Here is a 16,209-nt window from a genome sequence, read left to right on the forward strand (position 1 = left end):
TTTCTCTTCAAAATCAAAAGATTATTGATAGAAAAATAGAAAAGCTTTTTCATTGTGTCAATTCAATTTTCCCTCTGCAACTAATCTCTGCATGATTCCACTTTAGACTTCAAACCATTCATTTCTGCCACAATAAAAAAAAAAAAAAAATATATATATATATATATATATGTTTTGTCAAATATTTAGATGAGGATCCGGGCTGGCAGTTGCTTGTCCATCCATCTCGTCTAGTTTCATCCTCAGCAACTTTTCGGGGGTGCACTTTACGAGGGGGGAGGAGAGAGGGGTTTGATTTCCTCCTGCAAGCTTCAGCAATCGCAACCGAGCAGGGGGGAGAGGGCTTTTGCTGCTCTCTATCTATCTTGTGCATTTCTTCATGCTGCACTCTCCTCGCTCCTCCCTTATGCCGCATTCCTCTTCCCTGTCATTGCCGCGGCGCTGTTTTTACTGCCTCTGTCAGGCGCATTTGCGGAGGCAATTCGGTTGTGTGTGGTCGCGGAGGCTGTGATTTGGACGGATTTGGTCAGGATTGAGGGAGAATAGGGCGGTGGAGTTTTGTGGCTTAGCACGCTGTGTAGAGTGTTGGCGTGGTTGACATGCGGAGGATATGGATGGGAGGAGGAGAGGCCGAGGCTGTGGACATGCTGCGATGAGTGGCTGAGTGTGTTCAGCTGCTTTGGCTGAGCGTTTTCGCTACCTTTTATTTAGTGTTGAATGTAGTGTAGTACCTCCTGCAGTTCGGCGGTATTTCTTTATTATTTTTCTCATTTTTTCCAGAAGTTCATTACTCCAGTTTCCTCAGATTTGTAACAGGAGGACTATTCCTTCATTCAGCTTGAATTTGCCGCGTATCAACGGGTAGCTATGAGCGTGCGGAGGGGTCTGGTAGCTTGAACGGAGAAGCGACTGTCCTCAGGCTCGTCAGCATGGCTTCGTCGTACCGGAGTCTGCTGGCGACAGTGAAGGCAGAGCTTGTTGTAGCGAAGGGAGCTTCTCATAGCCGAATTGAGCTCTTTCACGCTCTAGACAAGTATCTGCCTGATTTCCAAGCATTTCTTATATTTCCTGTGAGTCATCTATTTCCAGATTCATTTCGTTCGCCTTTGATGTACGTATCACCTCCTTATCCATGATATGGAATTTCAGTTCACTGTATGTGGCTTGAACGCCAATATCAGTGTGGAGTCCGTAATTAGCTGCGAAATTCAATGGCATTGTGGTGGTTGCAAGGGCGAATTACACCAACGTGTGCACGCAGCTTCCTTTGTTGAATTTCGCAGCTAATTAAGGATTCTACACAGCTTGGCGTTTGTATTGTTATACAGTCGAATAATTTATTGCACCTCGTAACCTATGGTCCAACTGTTTAAGAAATATTTGCGCTGGTATGGATACTTGCGGTATCTAATGTATGTTGAATCTCGGTAGTAAGGCGATTTAGTTACTTTCGGTGATGTGATCAAGACTGTCGGAGTTCCTTAATCTGTTTTGGAGCTAATCGTCTTGATGCAAACTTGCGGCCTAATCAGCAGCAACAATCAAGCGACTTTCTTGTGTGCAATTTGTAAAGCTTACATCCGAATGCTCTACATACTGCTGTCTTTATTCGTTTGTGATTCTCATGTCTTTATCTTTTTGAGCGATCGCACTTTCGTACTGGCAGGGTCCTAGAGCAGAGGATAGAACGCAAGTTGTGAACTCACCATCGAATTTACTTGAGAAACAAGATATACAGCTTGTGAGCCCTCTCAGACGCCTTTATAACTACAAACTGTAATGTTACCTGTGTCGAATTTTCTTGTAATTTTTGTTTATTTACTGTCTGCTCGTTTTAACTTGAGGACGTACTTTGTTCGTTTTTATACTATTATTTTAATTCTAGTATATAAATGACGAAGACAATGTTTTGGTGTGCGCTTCTTTCTTCAACTAAGATAGCTAATGCATATTCAATAGATTCGCTTTATGTTTTCAGTGGTTTCTTGTTCTGTAAGAAGCTATTCATTCTCCCTCTTTTGAACCTTGTTCTTGGTTTGATGCGTTGTGTTATAGGCGTTGATGCTGAGCGATGATTTTAATCTAAATGAGGCATATTGTGCGGGCTTGGTTATCTCTGGACATGAGCAGGTGACAGATATTTCTTGAAATTGTAAACAAATATGTTGTAATCCTATTTTCGTTCTAAATGCAGAGTTTCTGTTGTGGTGTTGAGCACCGTCTCTTATTTTTCTTGGTTCATCAGGGGTTCCTAAATTATGAGCATTTTATGGTTCTTGTATTTACCAGGAAAGTACAAGATTATCTATAGCAGTGAGGTTCCTTTTTAATCTTGCCTTTTGATGTTGTGAAGAAGATTGTGTCGAGCCTATGGGTGCTCCATGCTTTACACATCCAAGTAAATTTTCGTCGTAAAGGTTTCTAAAAAGGCAAGATCAACTTGTCAATAATAGCTGCAAGTAACTCTAGAAGTCTGTACAATGTGGATTATTAACTTTTTTCGTTTTTTGTTTCTAGAGGAACCGGAACGGTTGGGGACGCCAAGAGATGATGCAGATAGCAGCTGGACTTTGGTTCACTGAACGAGAATCTTTGATCAAATCTTTGCAGCTTCTGCTTCACGTGAGTCCACTTTCTAACCCACTGACAATGTGGTGGTGACGAATAACAATTTTAGTTTGGCCATGTAGTTGTTATAATTGTTCGTGATGAGGTTTATGCTTTATCATTTATATTTTGTTTTGAATAGTTTTGTGTACTTTGTCGTAGTTTGTTGCACTTGCCCCCTTCATGGCCAAGCAGTCGTTAATTTTAAAACATTGTCTTGTCTCAGGTCGTGGCTCTAAACAAGGAGTTGGATTCGGATTTTGTCGGAAAAATTCGACAGTACCTTGAGAAGCTTCTGAATGCAGGAATTCGGACAAGAATAATGAGCTTAATAAAGGTATACTTTTTTTTTTGTTTCTGATGTTACCTTAAGGGTAGTTTTACTGAAATTTTTGTCACATGTTATGGCAACCTCACAGTATTGATACGACCTTCAGAATTCCCTTGATTCATAACCCGAAACAACTGCGTAGAGTGGTGTTGGAAGCATTCCGTATGTATGTTGTGTTCAGAATGTTACCTTATGATGGTAATCTTTAATTAATCTTCTCTATATGTCTACTTTTCTTAGAATCTGAAGCTTTTTAGATTGTAAATGTATTGCTCTCCAGTTATAGTATGTTTGTGATTAACTTGTTAAGCATGATAAGTTCCTGACAATGTGAATACTTTTTTTCAAAAAGACTTGATTTTTTATGGTGAAAAATCTTTTTCCACTGTTGAAAGCTTTCATATCTCAAGGAATGCTTTGCATACGTTCGCTTGTTATTCTGTTGCTTGACTGTATGTTGATTTATATACTCATTACAGGAATTGAATGAAGAAGAATCTACTAGATTAATGGATCAGAGTATGGATCAGAGTCTCCAACATTATATCAAAGACTCATCCGGAGTTCTAGTAGAACGCTGTGCTGCAATTCAAAAATTACGTCTTAGTCTGTGCGATTGCTTATATCTTAGTTGTCTCATTACTCCCCTAGGTATATCTCTATCCAACTAGCCCTTCTTTGTTTTTTTCATGATTTTATGAATGTAAAGTACGACTTTATGTTATCTTTCCATTGTATATTTATTGGATATGTTGAGCGAAAATTGGCCCTATGTCAGATGGTCATATTGTATATTAATTAGTATGTGCCTGAAGCTTTTTTACGAAACTTGAAATGTAGATGCGGCAGAGGTTAAGTACCTATATAATCTGCTGAAGGTCTGCTCTGCTGATGGGAGTCTGCTTCATGATGTCGTCAAATTACGGGTGAGTTTTAAAGAGGAATTCAGTGCCTACGTTGAGCATAGGTTTGTTTGATTTATTCACACTGATAATTTTTTGTTATGTGGATTTCAGATTACGTATACTATCATGTTCTCGCTTACCAATGCAATAGTTTTAGGAGCAGAGGGTTGTGAACATAGAGGCCTTGTGCTTGCTCTTGATGCGAATTCCCGTGAGGAGTTTCAACAGCTGGTCAGTCTCGTTGCTTTACATTATACCCTTGCTTTCATGATGATGTAGGCATGCCTGACATTCAGGCTGTAGTATCTCAAACCTTACAAGTGAGGAGGCTTGAGTATATTAGACTTTGAGTCTCTAGTCCACTGAATATAAAGTGACTCAGTTTCGTGACTTTGGGTTTGAGCAACATTAAGTTTGCTAAGGTTTTATGGAAAGAATGATAGGTTCACACAGAAATATATATAATTTCGTCTCAAAATCGGATACAAAAACTAATAAAAACTTACGATTAAACCCAGTAATCCATGCCTGTAATCCACATTATTTTAGAAGAATCTGCCTAATTTTATGAGGTAGTCTTAGTGTGATTGACATCTGCAGATGCTAGACGAAGCAGAAGTAAATTCTGTGACGGAGGGCTTCACGGGATTAATTCGATTAGCTTGGGTTACTATTGGAACGCTTACCAAGCAAACTCCAGACGTCACTGCTGTTAAGGCTACTGTTGAAGATGATAGTATTCTATACCTATGCTTGAATCGAGCTTGTGATCGTGATGTGTTTGGATTTCTGAATACCCACATCTTTGAGACAGCTGCATTTCAGGTCTTCTTGAGTTCCTCCTGTTTGATTTTTCATCTAGCTTTCTCACAAAACGCTTCTTGCTGTATCTTTAGAAAAGCAAAAAGAGATCTAACTGTATGAATATATTGTCATGTTTATTCAAATTGTTTTCTGCGGTATCCAGATAGTTTGCCAAATTACACCTCTACTCAGATGTCGCAAGTTATAGGCTGTATTGTGTAGTTCTAAGAATGCGGGTCAATCATTAAGTTTTTTTCCATTCATATGAGCAGAATGATGAAAAAGCGTCAGCTTTCAAATTCACGACTGGTTTGTGTAAACTTGTAATGGGCCTTCTCTCACTTCCAGCAGGCCGTCAAAAGGTCAGTTGGACATTTCCGTTTTTCTTTTTTATTCTGGTTTGATGTTTGCCCGCAAATGTTTGTAGCATTGTATGAAAAATGTTTCATTCTGGATTTAGTCAGGTGTTCTGTTTCCTTGGTTTCTTATTTGGTGCATCACTGGTTTTCATGCTTGGATTTTTACGTTGGTGAGCTTCGATGGTGATTACTACGACTTTACTGGTGATGAATTCTTCCTGCAGATCATGGAATTTAAGTACACAAGTATGATGGCTCTGGATATTAAAACAACTCATTTGAAAGACTCTCCTCAATGCAGTAAAAGCCAAGCTCAAATTCAGGCTGTGAAGTGTCAAGCTCAGCCGCTCGTTTCTTTTTTACATTTTGTCAGGGAGATTTTCCAGGTATGGGTGTGGCTCTGAACTAGTTGGGAAGTTGATTCTGGTTGAAGTGTCGACAAACTCTATAGCAAGAAGCTGTTTGTAAGTGTTACAAACTCTGGAGAAGATGACGCTTTGTGTGATGAACAGAACTTCATCATAGTTTCTGCCTACCTTTTTTCATCGCAGGCTCAATCCATTCGAAACACGTGCAACATAATGATCTTTTGACAATTACTCACCTGTGCACATTGTAGTGGTATTCTAATGATGCCCGCTTAGCAATCTAGATCTACCAGGTTTAGCAATTTGTGCTTACAGGTATTCGTGGATCATTGCAATTCCAAATTTATAATTCAGTGTTATCCATCCATCATAATTAGAATTGCACGGGGTGCATCTTTCAATTCATCAGTTCTTTTCTCCTCTTACTGCCTTCTTATCCGCCGGGAGTTAAGTCAACCCTTTTATCGAGGAAAACACTAATGTTCTTACGTTTTCTGTGTATTTCAGCGCTTTCTATTTCTTTTATTGTAGCCTTCTCAACATATTGTCAGGCAATAAATCAATGATTGCGTGTTTTTACTTATCGACTTTTCGTTGAGTGTATGACACAGAGAGAGCCTGAACTCGTCCTCGACAACAATGATCTTTGGAGTTTTGTTCATTTTGCAGGAGAATGCCATTCAAGCTACTTCACTTTAGTAGCTTTTCTTGATATGCTCACAGCATTGGTAAGGGATTGAGGAATGAATAAAAGCATGTTTGCGAAAAGGTTATTTTCATTTATTGAATACAAGTTTAGAACGATATTCGTAGGTCATACATTTGTCAATTTCAGATTTGCAGTGGTTTCGTAGCGGTTATTACTTTTTAAAGAATGGGATTGAGCGAAAAGTTTTGGATGCACATGCAGGCTGAGTGCAAAGAAGGAGCGGGGAAAGTTTATGACCTGCTTCAAAAGGCAACCATCTCTAATCTTGGATGGCAAAACCTTTCTACTTCGTTAGTTTTCTACGATCAACAACTTCGATTATGTGTGGATACTCCAAAGGGTTTGCTTCCACCCTTCACGGAAGGAGATGCCCGTATTGTGGAGGCTTATCTTAAAGTTATGAAAAAGGTGTGCGCAATATGCCTACTTTGTAGCTTTATAAAAATAAGTGTATTGCATTTGTCTTTGCATCGTGTGATGTTCAAATATGTTCATATCTTAGCTCGAGTCTATATACTTATTCGACATTTTTAATGAACATAGAGGATGTTTTAGGTGATTGAGAAAGGCGATGTATTGGAAAGAATGCAATGGTTCGAGGACATTGAGCCACTCTTCAAACTGTTATCTTGTCAGAAGGTTCCTCCGTTCTTAAAGGTGAGGTTCTTTTTAACTTTGACGCCGAATTTGTTAATTGATCTGTTCTAGAGATATCCTGATGTTATAGTTGGGTTGAAATCGAATATTAAGTTATTTGCGCACTTCCTGTGTCGATTGTTTGATCGCTGAAGATAATGATTTGATTTACTTTGTAGGGTTGAAGTTTCTCACTTAGATATTCATTTTTCAGGGGGCATTGCGAAATGCGATAGCAGCCTGTGCTTGTGTATCTCCTGTCATGAAACAGAAAGTGTATGAACTATTCCACCTGTATGATTTGCCAGTTTTAGTCACACTTCTTCCGACTGACCGCTGTGGTCAGCTCTCGTCAAAGCAGGTACAGCTATTCGTGTGGTTGTAGTGACATTTGGCTATGCTCTTTTCCTTTTCCGTCTTCATATTGTTCACGGTGCTGTCACCATCGCATGGATCAATATTGTTGTACCAGTTTCATGGCGGCTTATTGCTAAGAGTCAAGCTACAGGGTGCTTTCTCTGGTTGTCAGTGAAGATTGGTCGTCAACCTTCCGATTTACTGAATTCATTCTATTTATTGAATACAGGTCTTTGACTTGACCTACGAGCTCAATGAGGTGGAGGCCAGGCAGAGGGAATATCCTTCTACTATTTCATATATGAAGCTGCGTAATGTTCTCATTCCTCATGAGCTAGATGCGAGGGACACTAGGTACGTACTTGTCATTATGCAACTAATTTCCTATCCCATGATTTAATGCATATTGGTCACAACTTAGGAGTTCCTATCTATCCGTAAGTTTTGCAAGAAAAAACCTCGTATCAACCACGCTGTTGCATCTGTTCAGAAATGGTTCGTATTGGTTAGTGGACTTTAGGTTAGCTTTTATCTTATGCCTTGACCATATTTAGAAATTTAACCATGATTATCAGGTTCTTCTACCGTTCAATTCCTGCTAAATAAGCATTTGTAATGGTACATATATGTCGTTTTCTTAAGTAACAGTTTTCCTTTGTGGTGTAGATATTCTGAGTTTTATCGATTTGTGCGGGACCAGGTCTTTGGACTTTACAGTCAGAGGTTGTATGCAAATCCTACCGAAAAATGGGAGCTTGTTGTGGCATCCCTACATCTTTTTGAAATGTGAGGGTACATCTCTAACCTCATGCACAATAGGGGCAGTTGGATTGTACGTTAGCGAAGAGGCTGCAGCTTCGATTTTAGAAGTGTATTATCTCATTATCATAATATAATAATGATGAAAAGATTGTCCTTGTCTTAAACCTTTTGCTATTTTTATTGGTGCTTCCTGGATTAAACGTAGGTGACGCATGGCGTATGACCTGTGAATGAATAGGACTGCACGGTGCTATGTGTCTTTTGGATATGAATGGCGAACACTCTGTTGAAGGGTTTTGTTGACGGCAGCTATAGTGGGACACTTATTGTGGCGAATACTTCTTATTTGTTGTTTTCTCATTCTTTGTGTTTTGCAGATTGTTGAATAAGTACGATCCCATAAATGAGGATGTAAGGAACGATGCCGATAATGGTTTTTTATCGGACCGGTCCTTCCGACGAATGTCAACAACTTCAACTGCAGAACATACAAATACGACCCCAGCCATGGAGTTGATGAAGGTATTTTGTCATAATATTAATGCGTGTTCTTCGAAATAGTTGCTGTTTTGACATTTTTTTCTTCATGCTAATTGGCTGTGGCTGTTTCTGAATGTCTTGGTTCTGCAAATGACTTTGGGTTCAACATGCAACGGCATAGAACCTTTGAATTCTATCTCAAGTCTTATGGAGATCTTTTTGCATCAATATGTTTTTCTACCTGTGTGCTAGAGGAGTATCTGAACGCTTTGCTCATTGGTATTTGGCATAGGACCTTAAAAATGGTGAGGTGATCTACAGCAATTTGATGAACATATTAGCGTTAGGTGTGGAATCCTTATTGGATCAGCGCACAAGTCAGCTCTATGGCGCAGTTTTGGAGGAAGCTATTTCCTTATCTTTTCAAATATTCATCCATGCTTTCTTGAAAGAGTCTCAACTTGCAGAAGCTTGCAATCCTTCATTACAGGCACGTATCTATGATGATTTAAGCTCAGGATGTAAGATATGTATTTTAAGAGCACTCTTTTTCTAAATAAGGTTTGATATCTGTTTGAAAGGTTATCATGGCAATACGCTTTGACCTTTATGGTTGTGATTGATTTCAAATCTGCTCTTGTTATTGCTCATTCATTGAATAATAGCTGAAGTTATGCTTCTTTTCATTGCAAATACGTTGGCGATGAAGAATTGTATCCCAATGCTCTCGTACTCATAGAACTTGTTTTATTTATTTATTTTTGACTTTGTCTCGCCTTATGTTTGTGGATGACCAGATGTCTGGGTGGGGGCGTATGTTACAGAAGCCGCTGCACGAAATGTTATTTTATGATTCTCAGCAAGTAGTGACGCTCTTGGAGTATGTGCGATATTTTAAATCGCAACCAATACAACTATACTCTGTGAAAATAATGGGCCTTTTGAGGTATGCTTTTGTGAGCTGATATTTCTGGTGTGCTCGGCATCAAGGTTACTGAGACACAAAAAGTTACAATGCTCTAGATTTTTGATAGCATATAAAGTAATGAGAGATTTGTTAGGAGTTTCTACCTGTGGTAGTGATCGCTTATACGCAGCTTATGTAACTGGTTGACATGCAGTATGAAAATGTTCTGAATTGTAACCATTTTTTGAGATGCAAAGAGCTGCAGCTTTTTCTGTGGACTAGTTCATGAATTCATTTAAAACCTATATTGACTTACTTGGCAGTGCACGAGTACCCACACTGGTGTCTGTATTACGAAAATCACCGGCGTTACTGAATATTATAGAGGCGTATGCGGCATGCCTTGAGGCTCGTATCTTGGAAGCTCATCCGTCCGAAATTCCTGACGAGGACATTGGATTACTTATACTTCAAGTATGGTTACTTTCGCCGTTGTGATTAGATCTTGTGTTTTTGTAGGGGTTCTTGTTGTCAGGTACCAGTACCTGTGTGCCCTTTGTGCTTTGTGTTTCTACTTCGTGCCTTTTTTGGACCTCTGAGCCACTCATCTTGCGCCAGACTGTTCTCTGGATGTTAACATAGTAATGGAATTGTTCTCTTCATTTCTCAATTGAACCTAGGCTTGCAATATTTTGTCCAGGAGTACTGTTTTGTTCATGCTTTCAGGTCATGTGCTGCCATGTACTATTCCCTCTGACAGACGAAAATTATCATTGTGTGCAGCTTCTTCATGCCAATTTGTCTCGACCAGCTCCAAATCTCACTCATTTGCTTTTAGGATTTGACGTCAACGAACCTGTGGAGAAGACAACACTTCAGCCAAACTTTAAATTCAGGTAAATAACGTAACAGTTTAAAGAATTTTGGTGTTAATGAACGTCGGGAAAAAAATTACTCAGCTCTTTGCATGTATTAGTAGATATATGATCTTACATCTGCTTTGTTTTTGCAGCTGCCTTACTGTTATACTTCATACTGTGGATAAACTTGTGAGGCCAGAGGTGGATGCTGGATTGCTTGAACTCTGTTTTCAGGTGTGTCTCGATTAAGAACCTCACTGTCAAACCAACCCTTACCATTAGCTCACAGTTCACTGTGTGGTATTTGTAAGATCATCCTTGGTTGCCCATGGCCTTAGTATACGTAATGCCTTTTATTGGTACGCAGAGTCGCTTATGAAATTCTTTCTATGAATTGTTGGCCTTTATTAATAATTTTCTATCGACAACTGGACACAGTCGGCAAAGTGTGAACAGTGTACCCGTTTGTCTTACTTTATGTGTTAATGTTACAGTTGCTGTATGAGCTTTGTGTGGACCAAATCACTTGTGGTCCTATGGTGGAGCTCCTACGGAATGGGAAGTATGATATTTCGCCAAAGGTTTTTCATTCTCTACTTGTGGATTGTGTATTTGAAAAGACATTTTCTTATGACTTTACGTTGCGCAGTGTTTGTTCCAGGTTGTAGCGTTTAATACTTTTTGAACAGTTAATGTGTCTGAAGTAAGGTTATAAGCTTCTCAATGGGAGTTTTCAATCATCTTTCTTTTATTTTCTCTTATTTTTCTCCCTTGCACCTGCCTGGAGTAGAAGACATCACGTACCAGTCACGATACATGCGTTGAGAGAGAAAATTCTTCTATCTCTGGAACGAATCGGTGCTCTTCTGAAGCTGAGGACATGGACCTTCAAGTATGCGACCTTGAGCCAGTTGCTGGGTCAATGCCAGGACCTTCAAGCATTCCCGAACCCGAAGTAGGATTTTCGAACCCAGAACCTCTGGCCTCTCGGTACACCACCAAAGACAATGGTGGACTATGCGAAGGTATGGCTGTGCTTAGATCGTCGTGGATACAACGGCTTTTCCCTGGAATGATGGGTGAGTATGTAAAGCCCACTCAAGAGAAAGGGAAGGAGAAACATGTTTCTTCTGCATATGAAGATACTGAGCGACTTTTAATAGAGAATGCCTCGAAAACTTCTGAAGTCTTTGGATCGTGTTCAGAGGTTTTGGGTACAAGTCGAGACCAAGCAAGAGAGAGTTTCTGTGATGATGGTACGCCTGGTAGATTCGAGGAAGGCAGCAGCATCGAGCCGGACTACGAGTGCAGCAATAGCTCTCGACCACCACCAGCTGTAGTATCCAAGCAGAGGCCAGCTCCTGCTAGAGTTGATGCAGAGAGTGAATATCGCTGCGAAGTTGGTTCACAGACACCCAGTATTTTGAATTCTGAAAATTCTACCAGATTATTGACTCAGCCGGCTTGTTCTCGGCTCCCCCCTGAATGTTCAACGGAGCAAGTCTTGGCGCTGCGAAATCGCATGGATTGTGCCACCAAGGTGGTACCCTCAATCCTCACAAAATACGAACAAGTAGCAACGATGCAAACCTTTGTGAGACCATTAGAGCTGAAAAGTCACAATGAGGACTATTTACGAACTAGGGGAGCAGGTAATGTCCCATCTGAGCATGAAATGGGGAGGAAATCGCAGGTTTCTTCGATGTATCCGTATAAACTCCCAGCTGATCTGGATACAAAAATTATACTAGAAGAACATTCTTCGCAACGTCATTTATTAAGCACGAGCGACGTAGCTAGAAAGTCTCAAAATAAGGAACGGAATCGATTTGTTCTTAGCAGTGCTGGCACCAACAATAAAACTGCGGTTCAGCCAGAATCGACATCACCCAGATTCAAACAATCGGGATTGCATCTAGGAAACCCAAGACATAGCAGCTACAAGGAATATTCACTAGCAGGCGAAGACGTGGGCTGGGATGAGCCAAGGGTGGATAAGGAGAAAATGGGCAGAAACATCGGACATCAAACACAGCATAGTACAGTCACTGGAAAAATTGTGGACTCATCTCTACTTCCACCCTTGTCCCTTTTTGCTCCTTTCAAGCACAGTAAAGAGCGACGAAGCGCAAAGTCTGAGGGTAAAACTAAAATGGCACCAGGTTTATCAGGAGAGTCTCTCCTGACACCTTTGTTTTCTCCTTGTAGTTACAAAAAGGACAAGAATGACGATCGAGGTGTTGCCGATGTCTGCGAAGACAAGTTTGATTCGGTAATATTTTCTCCTTACAAGCCATTGTCTTCACTTCACAATTCTGCTGGAATTCGTGAATCTGAGGCCTTGACACTGACGCCTGTTTTTGCTCCTTTCAAGACTTTGGAAGAGCAGAAGTGTCCTGCATCTGCGGCTATAACAGAATGTTTGCCTGTAGATCTCATGGAACAAAATGGTGACAATACAGTGGTACAATATCCTGGAGCAAAAACTGACTTGATTTCAGGATCGAATTTTCGACAAGTGGAGCATATGATTCAATCAAACCATCAGTTAGTTGCTCCTGAACGCTCCTCGTCAGTATATTCTAGCTATCCACGGCGACGGGGTGCCAACTATAGAGAAGCTGCTGTACATTCGACGATACCTGGTCCACACTCTCATGAGGAACAGCATCGTGTGGAATCGACATACACTCGTGGATTCCTCGTCAGGGAAGAGCAACGTACAATGAATACCGCTACAATTGACTTATGCAGCAGGAGACCGAGACTTCAGGAAGAAAGAACTGGTTACAGCGATTCATGCCAGGCCGATACGAATGTTTCTATGGTACATTCACATGATGTACAAATGAGTCTCTCACAAGGTACGAGGAAATGCAAGAGGGTCTGGCAGTTTTCTGTCTGGATGCTCGTTTGAATAATTGTCAGGGTGGAGATATTTGTTTGCTTGTGAGTATGTACGCACATTCCAGATTCCTGTTTTTGGTCGATACTTGGTGATCCAAGTGTTTTTTCTGTTTCGTTTCTGGACTTGCTAGCATTTCCACTAGTCTTGGTAACCTCAAAGGTTATTGCGTCTATTTTAACATATTTTCTACCGTCCAGATTCAACGCATTTGTCTTTTTTCCTGGAGTTATATGTTGCTCCTTCTCTTTCTGTACTATGATGTTTATGAGTTCATTCAGTTATCGCAATTTCTAGACTTCGTTGATTGATACCGCCTGGGATAAGTCTTTATACTCATTATGATTTGAAACTCGGGAAAGATACGTTTGGTTGTTCCTAACATGAAATGCTTTTATTTTTTATTCTTCCGAGTTTTGTTATAGACGCGAAATCATGTTTGCACATGATTATTTTAAGAGTATGTGTATGTGTTGCCACCAACAGGGATGCAGGAACTCTTTCAGTTTGATAAAGATTTGCAGGTACGGACTCCTTTTACCATTTGTACATGATACAGATTATTTGAGAAGGGTAGATTTTGCTTTACCAGCCGCTGAAAACAAGTCAATTGTGCACCTATGCGTTATTGTTGTCATCTTTCTCGTTTATCTTGATTGTTAAACTTCATTACTAAATATATTGTTTTGTTTATTTTATGATATCTAATGTTTAATTGAAAATCTAAAACTAAATTAAGTTGTTTTATGTATTTATATGTTTATTCTTAATGTGTGTCTCATTCAGTACTTTGATGTAGCTGAATTGTTACACTAAACTTCTTCTCTTCTCCATGTACTCACAGCAGCAGCAGGTCAACACTGAAGCTGAGGGAATGAGAGAGTTGAGATCCTGTAGTAACCTGGTATGTGAGGCTAGTAGCGGCTCTTCTCCTGTACCATGCGAAAATCACTGTGTACGCTTACCATCCCAGTCTACTGATAAGCACTTAGCATCAACTGGTCCCATCATGCCAGGACCGTCTGCAAAGTATTCCAGTAAAGAAAATTATCACCAGCGTAAAGGCAATTTAGAAGGTAGTGGGGTGCAAGGTGGTTACACATTGAAGAACCCCAGTGCTTTAGTTACAGATGTTGAGAAAGAGCAAAGTCCCGTTGATAAGCAGACACGCGGCGGTGCCACCAAAATCGGTGCTACTGCACAAAGCCCTGATAACTTTCGAAAAAGAGAGTTCGCGGCTAACAGAGAGTATCATGCTTTTAATGAAGGGAAGAATATATCTGGACAATCAGGAAGTGCCAAGTTTTTAGATGCTCAAGGAGACAGATCAGAGAGGTCCTCGAGAAAACGGACTCATGAGGCAAGGACTGGTGCATCACAATCCGCATTTAAAGATTCAGAGACTCCCTCTGTTGTTGTACCCCAAAATGAATTTGGTGTTGAAGAACTTAAAACAACTCCGCGTGCACAGTCGTGGCTACAAAGGTGGATGCCTTCTTCGAAACCCGTGATCCCTGTGTTTGAGGCCTCTCAAGGTTTCTCTTCTCAAATGCCTACGAAGCAGTCTTCATCGCATGCTAAAAACCCTAGGCTTGTACATGACAATACCATACATGGGCAGCGATTGGATGAAGCTGGATCAGCTGTGCTGGAGGAGCACAGACCATCAGCAATGGAAAGGTCTGGCCAGTTGGCTAGATCTAATTTTGAAAACTATCATAGAAGATCCAGTCCCCTTTGCCCAGGATTTTACCCCTTACCAAGTGCGGCAGCTATGGCACTTGTAGGTGCTGCTAGTAGGAGAGCTGCTCCGTTGCCACCTCAAAGATCAGTGCAAACGAGGATATCTGTTTGGCCCGCAATCGCAGGGATACAGTTGCGAAGAACCGAGCTCGGGTCTCCAGGAGTGTTGTCTCCGCAAGTCGAAGTTGATATGGTCGAAGAAGGATGAGCAGTGGATTATGGCGAACGACAAAGTCGTGAATTGTCTGCAGCTTGAGCGTATATTTTAGGAGCTGCAACGTAGTGCTTTGGTAAGTCAGGTGTCAAATCGTGATTCCATGAGCTCTTTGTATACTTCCGTACTAATCATCATGTATTCCAGGTTCGCTCTTTTTCCCAATTGTTGGCACCTGAATTTTTGTTATGAAAAGAGGGCCTCTACTCTGTCGGAAGGTTTTAATGACAAAAATATGTACCTGTTCCTACTGTCAATGGACACTACAGTAAATAAGCATTGGGTAGAAGTGGCAATGGTGTCGTTGCAGCTCACTTTATGCTGTTATAGCTGAAAGCCCTGTTTAAATGCCAACTGATGACGCAACGAACGTAGTAACGATGATCTCTACAAATGAAAGTGGGATGAAACCCTTCTTATTTTACTGCAGCAACTCCCCCTCCCACTCGAGCAGCTGAAAACGGGCTGGTTCGCTTGCCTATGTTATCATCGTTGATGTGTTCTTTAGTGTAATCCTGCTTAAAACAAGTTAGTGACCAGTTTTTCATGCTGTTTCAAATTGCAGGATGTTCAAGAAGCTCATTATACTGTTGAGGAACTCGAGATTAATAGAATTAAAGCTGTTCTGGCCCTGTTCCTTTTCATTTTTGTTCGTCATAGAAAAATTTATGTCCAACCAGTTGGGGGGCCTACGATGAGACGTAAAGGTGCATGGGACATGGATTCTGAGAAGCTGGATACGAACGTATCGTTGTGCCAGAGTTCGTACAGCACTGAAATTATGCTCGCAACCATCTCTTTTGATAGGAACACCTAAATCAGACCACTTAGCGTGCCAGTAAATTTCATGTGAGCTGCACCCAAATCGGGTAGTAGGACGCGACGAATAGCAGGCTGTTGGATACTCCTGGTGCAAGGACGAATCCCTCGGCTCACTGCAGTGTCCACGCCTGCAGTGAGCCGAGGGATCGGATCTGACGTGTCGTCCTATCCAGCCTGGGAGGTATAGTGCTCACACTGATGATCTACCAATACATATGCATATCATGGTGTATAGTTAGGGAAACGTGAAAATTTAGTTTTGTTTTCTTAACTCGTTTTGGTCAGCTTTAGGATTGTTTCTTAATTGGCAACAATGTAGGGCCATAAAAAAGACAAAACAAAGTAAATTGATAAATAAAATGATATAAGTATATGTAAGAGGGAGTTAAGAGTAGATTTTAGTAAAATTTACCTCAAGAAGCCAAGAATTGATATTTGGA

At 40.6% G+C, this 16,209-nt stretch overlaps 1 protein-coding gene across 6 annotated transcripts; it reads left to right on the plus strand.

The window, feature by feature from the left end:
• Positions 1-306: 306 nt before the first annotated feature.
• LOC112273604 (uncharacterized) lies at positions 307-16,209 on the plus strand. Of its 6 annotated transcripts, none has more exons than XR_002967086.3 (28): positions 307-1,070; positions 1,667-1,741; positions 2,056-2,130; positions 2,518-2,622; positions 2,834-2,944; positions 3,418-3,589; positions 3,779-3,864; positions 3,955-4,074; positions 4,444-4,668; positions 4,920-5,009; positions 5,231-5,392; positions 5,986-6,102; positions 6,285-6,491; positions 6,639-6,740; positions 6,934-7,080; positions 7,306-7,430; positions 7,743-7,862; positions 8,216-8,360; positions 8,611-8,808; positions 9,116-9,264; positions 9,549-9,699; positions 10,009-10,121; positions 10,238-10,319; positions 10,580-10,666; positions 10,876-12,949; positions 13,477-13,514; positions 13,835-15,023; positions 15,513-16,209. XR_002967086.3 is itself a non-coding variant. In XM_024502544.3 (27 exons), exons 1-27 carry the CDS (start codon positions 930-932, stop codon positions 14,939-14,941), a joined length of 6,324 nt encoding a protein of 2,107 aa, XP_024358312.1. In that variant the 5' UTR covers positions 307-929; the 3' UTR covers positions 14,942-15,243. The 6 variants fall into 6 exon arrangements, 3 of the variants coding, with proteins under 3 accessions (XP_024358312.1, XP_090101611.1, XP_090101612.1); XR_002967087.3 differs by having other exon boundaries at positions 13,838-15,023; XR_002967088.3 differs by having other exon boundaries at positions 9,143-9,264.

The sequence above is a fragment of the Physcomitrium patens genome, chromosome 20 (genome assembly GCF_059467195.1).
Source record: "Physcomitrium patens ecotype Gransden chromosome 20, ASM5946719v1, whole genome shotgun sequence".
Taxonomy (NCBI): Eukaryota; Viridiplantae; Streptophyta; class Bryopsida; order Funariales; family Funariaceae; genus Physcomitrium; species Physcomitrium patens.

Coding starts and splice junctions, on each gene's coding strand:
- LOC112273604 (XM_024502544.3), top strand. CDS start 930: ATGGCTTCGTCGTACCGGAGTCTGCTGGCGACAGTGAAGGCAGAGCTT. Junction 2,945..3,417: donor GAATAATGAGCTTAATAAAG/GTATACTTTTTT, acceptor TACTCATTACAG/GAATTGAATGAAGAAGAATC. Junction 4,075..4,443: donor GTGAGGAGTTTCAACAGCTG/GTCAGTCTCGTT, acceptor TGACATCTGCAG/ATGCTAGACGAAGCAGAAGT.